The sequence below is a fragment of the Chaetura pelagica genome, unplaced genomic scaffold (assembly GCF_000747805.2).
Source record: "Chaetura pelagica isolate M959 unplaced genomic scaffold, ChaPel_1.0 scaffold7, whole genome shotgun sequence".
NCBI classification, from domain to species: Eukaryota; Metazoa; Chordata; class Aves; order Apodiformes; family Apodidae; genus Chaetura; species Chaetura pelagica.
In genome coordinates this window covers 830846-843219 of record NW_009953920.1, presented here as the reverse complement: position 1 = coordinate 843219, position 12374 = coordinate 830846, and the positions used below count along the sequence as shown (strand labels likewise).

Sequence of the window (12374 nt, the reverse complement as noted above, 5' to 3'; positions counted from 1 at the left end):
AAGAGTGCCATCAGCTCTGAGCCAATGGAATTCTCCCAAGTTCTTAATGAACAAATATGATAGCTAATTAGCTAAGGCTAAATGCTAGGAGAAACATATCTTCAAGGTTCTTACAACAAGCTTTTGACAAAGCTGCTGAATATTGCTAATTCATATTCATGTATGAGTAATCAGTCTCAGCAACTTGAATTTCTTCTTGCCATCAATTACTTTACAGACATAAACACTACTTTCATAGTAACAAATACACTACTGCACAATGCTTAATTCTATACACATCAGTCCTGATGTTATCAGAAGATGACTGACAACAAAATAGCTGTTATAGATAGCTTTCCTTTACATACTCTTTTTGACACAACTCCAAACAGAAGTAGTTACATTCTGGCTCCATTTGAGATTCCAATAATGGAACGTCAGGACGTCTGCACCAAATACTTCCCAAAACTATCACTCTGAATCAAGCAAAATGATGAACACCACAAATAGGGTCACATTTCAATAATGCCTCATCACTTCAGTCCACAATGTTGCTAGAGCACCGATAGGGATGCCACTGATTGAAGTAACAAAAAGCTGTAGTGGTTATGAAAGCAACTTTAATAAAAGACAGAAATTATAAGAAAATACTTGGCAATGATACTAACTGCCCTCATTTTTAGGTCAGTTCTGCAAATCTTGGCAGTTGTTTTCTAGTTTTTCCATGAGTTTGGTTTCACATCACAGATTTATCTTCACAAAGGCAAGAAACTTGCCACAGGAGAGATCCTCCTTTCCACAGCTAGTGTGGTAAATATTTAACAGAGCTACTTCACCCATTGGGAATTCCACAATATCACATCATAGGAAATAATTCTCATGCATGCTTGATTATCTCAGTGACATCAAGCTAAGGAAAAAATTAACATTGCTGCTGGCAGGAACCATTTGTCTGTAGCTGTAAGTACTCTTACTGCCACCTCTCCAATCTTCAACATCACAATAGCTCTACATTACAGTGGTACAAGAGACCCCACCAGTAGGAAAAGGTTGGGAACCCAGCACTGAGCTGACAGAGAGGGTGCTACTCTTGAATGACAACTGAGGGACAAGAAAGCTGCTCTTTGATTTAAAAATTATATGGGTCTTGAACTCAACCAGGAACCTAAGTCTCAAATACAAAGGTCAAATTGCAGATTCTTAAGTCACCAGCCATAAAACTACACAGACCACAAAAAGGTTCTCCATATTGCAGGCAGAAGGTTATACATTCAAAACCAGAATCAATCAGTAATCTTCCTGCATAAATGTCAAGATGAGAAAAGGGGAACTTCCTAACCACAAATAGTGGCACATAAGCAGCTTAGGCTGAAGACATCCTTTCTCCAGCTCATCCTGTCTCATAGGCCCAGCTGTCTTTAACTCTTCAAACACATCCAATCCATACACAGTTTTTCTTTCACCATTTAAAAAGGTCAAATAACAAGCTAATTGTCTTATGTAAGACAATTTTTATAGCCCTATTTAGAACGTGACTAGTTTATCCAAAAACACATCTGTGTTATACTATGCAAAATGACAGTGTTTATTTCCAAAAATCTTCAGAAGATAAACATATGGCTTCATAACATATCAACAAAAAGTGGTTCTGTTCTGCTAAGAGGAAAGGCACTGCAGAATCCCTGGCTTATAAACTCCAAAGGTTTCCATGTGAAGTGTCTTTTACATAGCTGACTGGGAAGAAAAAAGGTCAAAAGTATTGGACAACGTAATCTATTTCCATTTCATGCAATATTCCCAACAAAAAATACTATGAGATAAATTCCACTTATTACAGGACACATCCAGTCTCACTGTGAAAAAGTGATTGGAACTGATAGTGAAACAAACAGTAACAGAAGCCAGCTTAACCTCTTAGATGTGTTAGTATTGTGTGGCTAAAAACACAGCACTAGCAAGTGGCAGGTCTTATGTTTCTCAGTAAATGAAAAAGCGATGACAAAGCACAACTTTCACATAATATGAAATATTATATTTTTATTATTTTTTCAATGGAAAAATGGGTCATCCTTAGAAGGCTCTTAACATTCTGAACTCAAATAGTGAAAAATGAAACCTACTGGACAGTATTTCTCAGAAAGGCACACAGCAACTGAAGTCATGAATATACTGTAACATTCAAAAACCTGCAAATGCTGGAGTTTAGTACCTCCTTTTTGTAAACTATTCACTGGCTTCATTAGATCAGTTGAGCTTGAATCTTTCTAATGAAGTAGTACATCAAGATTAAATACAGCAACAGTAAAAGGAAAGTACTAGCCTGTTAACAACCTCCTCACAATATTTTATTTGAAGCTTCTGATGATATTTTCATGGAAATTTTGTATCTAAAATAATTAGAGATTACATTGAACATATAGTCTTAAAAGAGGCTTTGTTCTTTAAGAAATTTATTGCACAAATACATTTTAAAGTATTAGATAACAAGTTAACAAGTGAAATACAGAATTTATTCTTCACTATTAGCAAAATCATACAAAATAGGCAGAGTTTGCATGGTAGTCAAACTTACCTCTCTGATTAGCTTTACTCCTTTTGAATCCTTCATGTTGACAGCTATACTCTGTGGAGACAAAAAAAAAAAATACAACAGTAGTTTATGTGAAAGCCCTTTTGGTGATTATCAGTCCCTTCTAAACAAAACCAGTCAAATTTCACACTGCAGTTAAATCAAGTAAGTAGGATTTTAACATGCATCCCATCTTCCCCTGGAAAAAAAAAACCAAAACAACAAACAAACAAAACAAAGCAAAAACTGTCATCAAAGCAAGTTGAACTGTCTCACCAAAGGATCAGACAAGCACCAAAACATGTTTGACAGATGTGCAGCTGGGAGCTGCACTGCAGTCTGTTCACTGTATGTTTGAACAGCACCTACTACTGCAAGTACACCAGAAACAACAAGTCATTAAACACCTCAGGCATATCATGAAACTTCATCTTCATCTTGAAGTTTCCCAAGATACTTTTATCTAACCTGTGATATGATGCCTGCAGTCAATTTGCACCAGCAGCTGAGGACTGGCAGGACCACTCTTGCTTCTTGAATTTGCCTCAGCTGACCAGAGCATCATACCAGGGCTTGCAGACTTTTCTATTTAAAAGTACTGTTTGTTTTTCTCCTGAAATGTATTCATCATAACCTAAGGTCAACGTAACTATTGCTCCATCTTATGTATTAAGAATCAAACAAAAGAGAAGTGTTATACCTTCAGCTGTAATTACAGGAAACAGGCTAATGTTCAATATCACACTCCATTTACCTTTTTATTTCTATTGACACTAAGAAAATAAACACTTTCTGTTCCAGCAAAAGGTGGCCCCCAGGCTCTTGTATCATCACCAGCTCCTGAAAGAAATACCATCACATTTTTTTAGTTGTCCAATATCACACTGCCAACAAATAAAAATAATAAAAAAGTTTTCCTCCAATGGCATATATAAATCACCTAAGCTTCATCTATTAGGCAGGACAAAAATTAGTTTAATATACACTTAGTAGGATATTTATGTCCAAAAATCACCTAAAAGTTAACATGATTGAGCAAAGTAAACAGTGTTTGCTAGTGTTAGGACTACTTTTAGGCTTTAAAATATTAACATAGAGTCACACAGCACAAATGTATTTGTGATTTTTTGGTTGTTTTTGTTTGGGGGTTGGTGGAGTGCTGGGGAAAGAGGGGAGGTTCTTTTCTTGGTGGAGTGGTTTTAGTTTTAAGTTGGGCTACAATGCCATTGTTTCAGGTAATCCAAATAAATTGTTTTGGGTAAATCCAAATAATTTAGTAGAAGCTCTTGCCCTGCATGAGTCACACAGTGCACATGGTCAATAAGCTATTTCTGAAACACTCCAGGCACAACATCAAGATACCACTGATCAGCAACAACTTGTTAAGCCACATGCTACAGGAACACAAAAAAAAAAAAAGGCACTTCCTATAGCTGGTGCAATCCTGCACCTCCAGCTCTTCCAGAATTGCATCTGCCTTATAGAAAGACAAGATGGTGTTAAAACTGCTGCAGACACTGATGTCACTGTATCGTTTATGCCTGATTTCCAATTTCAAACCTTTCTTAAATGTCATGAAGACTGTCAATCTGTTGTAATTACAATTAAAGCTAAATTTAAATTCAGATATAATCATGATCTCAAGTGCTAGCAAGCATGCTCATTCCTGTATCTATTTCAATATCTAGACTTTACCTTCTTGATACCTTCACACAATTGAAAGCTTTCCTTAGTGAGGCAACACAGAAGACTCCTTGATACTCAATTAGATACAAAAACAAGATGAAGGACTTTTGGCCCTACACAATATGGCCATTATCACAATGATGCTATACATTATGGTAATATGAAGCCTACAGCCATTTAAGATCAACTGTAGTAGAAGTTATACAAACACAAATACTCATCAGCATTTGTACCATTTAGCATCTCAAAGAACTATTTGGTTCAGGTGGGAAGATTGAGGGGAAAAAATTAAATCTCTCTTCTCTATGTTACCACTTCAAGCCATTTGAAACAAAACATTTCAGTAGTACCTTCCATGTATAACACTAATGTGGCTATTACCCTATATGGATTAATACTCCTGTGACAGTAGAGATTCTCTCAGAGAAAGAGTTGATTACTCACATTACTTGCATCACTAAACATTCTAAATTGTTTGAAATTCAGGATTCTCAGGCTGCCCTTCTTCCATCACAAAACTTGCAGCTCCTGATGGATTCAGATCCTGCAGAGCATGTGACGAGCTGATGGAAAAGCAGGAATCTCTCTCCAAAACCTCTGAGTGCAGCAATGGAGCAAGGATAAAGGGAGCAGGAAGGGGTGGGCTTTTGGTCCTCTTGCCTTTTATTGAGTATGGCAGGAGATGGAAGGGAGTACTGACCCCTCTCTGTTCCACCCTCCCTGATCCCTCAGGGTACTAAACACACTCTCTCTAGGTCCTCAGATCAGTACCATAAAATCAGCCTCACCAACTCAAACCATAACAAAACTGAAAGCCAAATGCAGAAAATATTTCTAAAACAGAAACAAATGCCATGCCAGTTACTTTTCTTGTACAGTCTCACAAACTAAAAAGTGTAGCAATTCCATAAGAATTAAGCATTTTTTACGATTACCCACTTAAGCATTCACAAGCCCAACTGTAAACCTTAGCAAAATTCAAGCAAAATTAATTTAGTTTGAATTGATGGAATAAGGCACTTTTGTAAGCAACGACTGAGTACTGGTTTGTACACTAATACATTAAATAGTTACCTAACCATCTAACTTCAACTTTCTCACACTCTTTTCTAAATATAGACAGATTACTTCTGATCAAAATACATGTACACGAAGCACAGTGTTAAACTTCAAGCAAAGAGATCATATGCATATAAGCAAATGTCCTAATAACTAGTTCTCTACTACACCAGAAATAGTATGAGGATGTAAAATGTTTCCAAAAAAAAAACAAATAGCTACAAAATTAATTCTTTCTTACCATATCACCATACACACCGTCATCAAAAATATACCATCACCATATAACCACAGTATTGTCTTTCTAAATATTTCCACAGGCTTTCAATCTTGTTTTTTCAGTCAGATATTACTGAAAATATGTAAGCAACTATTTGTTAAGCTACTGCACATTCTTCTTATATCGAAAATGGATAAATAAAAGACTTACCTGGTCTTTCCACTTTGATAATTTCAGCCCCTAGATCTCCTAAATTCATTGTGGCAAAGGGCCCTGCGAGCACCCTGTCAAATTAAAAAAAGATTGTTCTTTTAGTTTCTCCTATCAGAATATCTGCATCTAAGACAGACTATTCCAAATTACAGACGAAACACAAACCTTGTTAAATCAAGAATTTTCACACCATCCAATGGCTTTGCATTATTAACACCTGACAAGAAACAGAAAACAGTAACTTACTCTTGAAGTATTTTTTTATAAAATTTGTTTCTCATTGGTAGTCTGAAACACTGTTTTTATGACAATCTTCCCTCATCCTCTCTCATCTCCCTCTCCAAATAAAGAATAATAAAACTTACTGCACAGGTAGATTATGAGGAGCATATAACATTAATAAAGCCTTTTAACGTTGGAAAGCCTGACAGTTAACATTGCAGAAACTATTCCCAACACCTAGCAATTCTACAGTGAAGCTGTTTTTCAGAGATACTTTTATATGTGCCTTCCACAAACACCCATATAGCTTTTAAAGACTAATCTGAAGAAAGATTCAATAAAAGCAATAGCAAGCAACATCAGAAAGGCACAAACTAAAGCTAATGGGTAGCAGACCAATGCAAAGCAGCATCTTCACAAAGTGTTTTGACTAGCATAGACCCATGCACTTGCATCACACAAAAAAAGAATATCTGCTTTTAAAACAAAACCACAAGAGGTTACAAAACTGAACACAATGTACAAGCCAAGGAATTATTTGTTCTAACTTCCAATGGCAGTTGCACATGCAAAATAACCAGTAGGAAAATCACAATGCCTTCCTCCTTCCCCTTTCCAACCTGACTAGCTGTGAGAAACAACAGCAGTGGCAATAAGCATCACAGACAGAGCAAACAGTCTCAGTCTAGACCACAGGTTTGCCAACTATTTCTTTGGTGACCTTGGGTTATCTTCCACTAACTCACTGTCTTTACTTGCAGGCTAGGGAATACAAATACAATACATCCACTCTACATGAATGGTAATTTCATTGCTATTTGGAGGGTGGTCTCATATCACTCCCCCTAGAAAAGTCCACCTGGCCAATAACACAACAAAATTACACAATGCTAACATGGCAAGCAACTCTCTTTGGTGTTTGTGAATACCTGTGTCACCTGCACCAAATTCCATCCATCAGATCTGAGCCACCCTTCAGTCACCCCCATTAACTCTCCCTCCTATCTTACTGTATATATGGTAAGGAGATAGATATATAGAAAGATACATAATTAAAAACCCACAGAGATATGAAGCAGCATTGGGAATTCAAAGCTTCTGTTAAGTGTTTTCATTCATTCTCTCAATGCATCTGATTCTTCATCTTCAAGACATTTTCCCCAATTATTACCAGTCACTCCAGAGGGATTTAACAGGTTTGGGGCTTTAACACAACATGCTGACCAAGCAGCAAGTTGAAAAAGTGCTTGTCCAGGAGCAGCTATATAATCTGCACATTTAAAAGCTTTTAGGAAAACTCAGGCTGCCAACTCTCCCCAACACGGGACACCTCAGTGCAAGTTCCAGGTGTTGAAATCTTGTGCTAGAGCCAGGGAAGCACCACAGATCCTCCAGAACAACCTTGCTTTTATGAAGTTGGCCCTAGTTGAACAAATACTTAAGCACGGGCTTATTTGTTAAGGAACCAAGAGTATTTGCTTCACAATGACATTACACCTTGTCTTCAGAGAATGTGGAAGCAACAGCTTTAGGGAAGAGCACAGCTCTGACAAAACAACAACAAAGCAGTACTTTTCGTTAACAAAAAGGATCCATCTTCCTCTATTCTTTGCACACCTTTAAAAGGTGTGCACTCTCTTACTGAATGGTTCACTTACTCTCCTCCTGAGTCAGCATTTGGTTATGTTTCTCACAGATACACTACCAGAACAGTAACTTTCCAGAGCCAAAAGGTTCTTCACCTGTGGGTAACTGTCTTGCAGGAATCCATAAAGGTGTTTCCCAAATAAGCCTGTAAATCGTTAAGATTAGCCTGTAAATATGCATTTATGCATAACTAAGACTGATGGGTGCTTACTAATTACCATAGCACTCACATTATGGTAACATCAAACACTCCATTCTGGGATTAGAACTCCTGTAGTTGGAACAGAACAGGAGTACAATTGCTGTTTAAGAGACAAATGTACCCTCATGAATTATTTCTAATGCTAACAAATAATGCTGATGTCCACAACGATGAAGAAACACAAGAAAGGGATCAAACACTTGCTTCTGAAAATCTGAGAAAAAAAAAAATAGACCCATTAGTCTCTTCAGACTAGAATAGCACAGATACTAACAAAAGAAAGCTTACAGGACCTAGATTCACATTCCAGCAAGACACTAATTTGCTGAAACAATAGAAATCCTTTGACCATCAGAGAACCAGCAGTTCTGGTACACTGATCCTGAGTACCAGGCTGCTACTAACTCCTTACTGCAGGAATAAAAACAAACAGCAACACACTACAAACAAAAGGCTCAGCATTGATCAGTATTGACCAAAACCATCTCCTGATTTATTTTTCCCTCTCCTTACTGGCCTCCTAATTGGCACATTACCCAAAGTTAAACTCTTCCCACAGAGTGTTTTCTGTTAGAACTCTAGCTCAATATTCTAAAATGCAAACTTGTATTTTCTCTTGTATTTTTGCTTTTAATTATTTCAGTAACTTGATGACTGAAAAACCCACTCTCCCAGCTCTAACTACATTCCACCTGTAATCTGTTTATTCCCATGATGCTGGAATTTACTGTAAATTGAAAAAGCAGCATGTATCTTTTACATATAACTGGAGAAAAAAAAATAGATCCACTCACTCTCAATATAATTTAAATTCTTAGGCAAGCTCAGTAGGTTGTCCCAAGGTTGGTCTAACACAACAGTTATGAGTAAACCATCAACAGAGATAGTTCTGTAGAGCAGAATTCGTTTTTGTATTGTAATTCCCCCAAAAAAAGCTTTCCTTTATACTTGTAACAGAAGAGGGCACGGAGAAGAAAGCTGGTTAGTACATTTAATATTTTTTACGATGCAAATTACTAGTAAAGAAATAGATTCCATTCCAATCACATCCAGTTCCAGAGGAGATTACCCCTTGAGCCAATTATCTCTACTTCGATTGCACAATCAGCACCTTTTAACTCACACGTGCAACAAGTTAGTCAAGCCCACCCCTCCCGCGGGTTAATTCACCACCAGCAGGTACATTCCAGCCAGGGATGCACTTGGCAGGCTCCTCTGGATGCACAGTCTCCAAACGTGCTCCACTTTTTAGGCAACCAACGCACCTGTTGGTATTTTCCTACGCTGTTACAAGACAAGAGACACCTAAAAGCCGGAGGAAAGTATTTCGTGGCAGCTCGCTTTTATTTTTCTCCGGCGAAAAGCAAAACAAACGTACGAAGAGCTTCGCACCCTTTCGAAAACGAACGAACAAAAACGGCAACAAACGCAAACAGGGCTGGGGCAGAGGACGCTGCTTCCCCCGCATGTGAACCGAAGCGGCACGGAGAGCGGGAGCCACCGGCATTGCAAGGGTAAGCAAAGTGAGGATAAGAAGTTACAAAAAAAAATATATTGGATATGCAAAGTTCAGTAGTAATATAATTTCATAATAGATAATGAAAAAAATAATTATTTAGCTACTTCAGAGAAAAAGAGAAGATAAAAGGGAAGGTAAGAGCTCTAATTATCAGAAAGTAAATACACTAGAGGGGAGGAAAAGTGGAATTTCTAAGTACTTGCTCTGCTTCAGTTCACTCAAAACAACTCTTCTGTGAAATGATTAATTATGCTGGGAGTAGATGAACAACATAAGAGAAGAGACATCAACACCGTAAAGAGCAAGTGAGAAATTACCTGGACTGAATTAATGTTTTGAATCAGCAAGGCCAGATTAAATCCATCAGAGAGTACTAAAGGAATTAGCCAATGAGGTTTCATAGTCCATGGCAAATGATTTTACAGAACTCCAAGGAGATCCTAGGGTTGCAGATTAGAAGCCTGACATCCATTATAGGAAACATACCAGCTAAAAAGAGATGTAACATGAATAAAAGTATTATTAGTGCTAGAATGATGTTAAGGCACAGAGCAAAACAAATGTTAGCGTTTAAAAAGGACTTATATATTAGACAGAAGTGTCGTATATATGATATCTTTTGCCAAATAAGCATATTTACTACACTAATTCAAGGTATTGTAAGGTACAACCTGTAGAAAAGAAAAATCTAGGTTACCATAGCTCACTGAAACCAGATAGCATCTACACCAAATATTACCGAAACATTTCAGAAAGCAGAAAACCAAAGATGATTGCTCAATAAGGACTCTACGAACTTCATAGTTCTAGTAATCCTTAATAAACCCACACTTAATCCCCAGTCCATTAACTGTTGGCCTAGCTTAAATCCCTCTTTCCTCATAATTGATACTTCTTAACTTGTAAGATTCACATCTCAAAATCAGAAGTCAAAGTAGAAAACTAGTATGACTTATAACTTTTAAGTTTATACTGCTGGGCTCATCTACAGCCTCTTGAACATTAGATACAGATAAATCACCCATAAAGCAAAAAAGTAGATACTAAGTCACTCTCCTGAACAGAAGTCAGTTAATGGTGACAGATAAATGTTGCCATCTACAAAAAGTTTTCACCTCCAGTGTTCCCCCAGATTACCTTCTCTGTTTCTCTTCCAAATCTATCAGTCCACTGATAGCAACATGCCTTGGTCTTTGTTTCCAACATTAGACCAAATGTATAACTTATAGAATCATAGAATCATAGAATCATAGAATCTTAGGGGCTGGAAGGGACCTCGAGAGATCATCTAGTCCAACCCCCCTGCCAGAGCAGGGTCACCTAGAGTACATCACACAGGAACTCATCCAGGTGGGTTTTGAATGTCTCCAGTGAGGGAGACTCCACAACCTCCCTGGGCAGTCTGTTCCAGTGCTCTGTCACTCTTACAGTAAAAAATTTTTTTCGGATATTCACCTTGAACCTCCTATGCTCCAATTTACACCCATTACCCCTTGTCCTATCACTGGTCATCACTGAGAAAAGCCTAACTCCATCTCCCTGACACTCACCCCTTACATATTTGTAAACATTGATGAGGTCACCCCTCAGTCTCCTTTTCTCCAAGCTAAAGAGACCCAGCTCCCTCAGCCTTTCCTCATAAGGGAGATGTTCCACTCCCTTAATCATCTTCGTAGCTCTGCGCTGGACTCTTTCAAGCAGTTCCCTGTCCTTCTTGAACTGAGGGGCCCAGAACTGGACACAATACTCCAGATGTGGCCTCACCAATGCAGAATAGAGGGGGAGGAGAACCTCTCTTGACCGACTAACCACACCCTTTCTAATGCACCCCAGGATGCCATTGGCCTTCTTGGCCACAAGGGCACATTGCTGGCTCATGGTCATCCTCCTGTCCTGTCTCCTCATCTCAACGTTGCTTCACTGAAGGCGCAGCGTTACTGAAGCTGTATCTCCGTTTGTGTGTCATTTGGGGAAGGGTTAACTTGAATGGGCCTTCAAACGGTTCCTTCCCTCAGCTAAGTGCTTTCAGACTGGTTTTAGTTCGTGTTGGGACAGTGGAAGGCTCTTTATATGAAAGCTACGGGGTCTTCTTGCTCCGCGATAGCATAGAACAGCATTTATTTGTGAGAAATACACTGTCCTCACCTCTTGCCTGTCCTCATGAGGCAGCCACCGCACCTCGAGGGCAGCTAAAACTTCTGACTCCCCAACGAGGGCATTAGGAAGAGCAGAGACTCAGCAGTGTTGCATGACAGAGGTGCTGAACGCTGAGGAGGAGCACACAGAAAATCTACAGAACCGGTTTGTGCAACGTGTAATAACAAGCGTGATGTGGGTGCTGAGGAACCCAGAAGCCATTAGGGTTTGTCAGCAAGAAGTTGATCCCAGTATAACTCAGCGTGTGGCAACATGTCTTTCTCATCCCTTCTGTGTGAAGAAAAGGTTGAAGTTAAAATAAGCTGCTTCTAGAGCAAGACTGATTCGACAGAGAAACGTGTATGTGGAAACTGTTTTGTGTGTCATTCCTGGTGTGCATCACACTAATAAATGGAAAACTGTTTTCGAGAGAAGATGAAAGAGTAAAGGACTGACACAAAAATTGAAGTGGGCAGGTTTAGTCCCCATTTTAGAACTGCAAGGATTATAGTTTCGTGCTTCCACCAGGCAGGGTCTAAAACGGTTGAGAGCCGAGTTGACTGAAAACAGAAAAAAATCCCCCTTAAGAAAAGCCGAACTCCAAACAAAAAAAGCCACCTGGCCATAGCCAAAGAGCTACTTTGTGTATCTCACTGCTAGAGCTACCACCCTACTGAAGATTTGGTAACAGTTCAAACTGATGTTAAAAAAAAACACCCCACAACCTTTCAATTAAAAGCACTCTTTAAATACTGTTTTCAGTTTGCCCCACGACAACATACGTAGGATTTGCAGGCTCCTGTATGAAAAGACTACACAGTAAGGGGGCACAAATGCGTGTATGCATTCGGATGGCGGCGGCGGGGCCTGGGGCCCTGCTCCCCGGCGGGACGGATGGCGGCGGGGCCTGCTCCCCGCTCCC

At 38.9% G+C, this 12374-nt stretch overlaps 2 protein-coding genes across 2 annotated transcripts in view; one reads left to right on the top strand and one right to left on the bottom strand.

The window, feature by feature from the left end:
* Positions 1-5935, bottom strand: part of SUGCT (succinyl-CoA:glutarate-CoA transferase) — a 318738-nt gene extending 312803 nt beyond the window's left edge. The window contains exons 1-4 of the mRNA XM_010001520.1: positions 5892-5935; positions 5724-5797; positions 3303-3388; positions 2552-2602 (exon numbers count right to left, since the gene is read on the bottom strand). Of these exons, the coding sequence (XP_009999822.1) occupies positions 2552-2602; positions 3303-3388; positions 5724-5772 (186 nt within the window). The 5' untranslated portion in view covers positions 5773-5797; positions 5892-5935. The remainder of the gene's footprint in view (positions 1-2551; positions 2603-3302; positions 3389-5723; positions 5798-5891) is intronic.
* A 5629-nt stretch (positions 5936-11564) lies between these two features.
* Positions 11565-12374, top strand: part of MPLKIP (M-phase specific PLK1 interacting protein) — a 6612-nt gene continuing 5802 nt past the window's right edge. The window contains exon 1 of the mRNA XM_010001543.1: positions 11565-11678. Coding sequence (XP_009999845.1) covers positions 11565-11678 — 114 coding nt within the window. The remainder of the gene's footprint in view (positions 11679-12374) is intronic.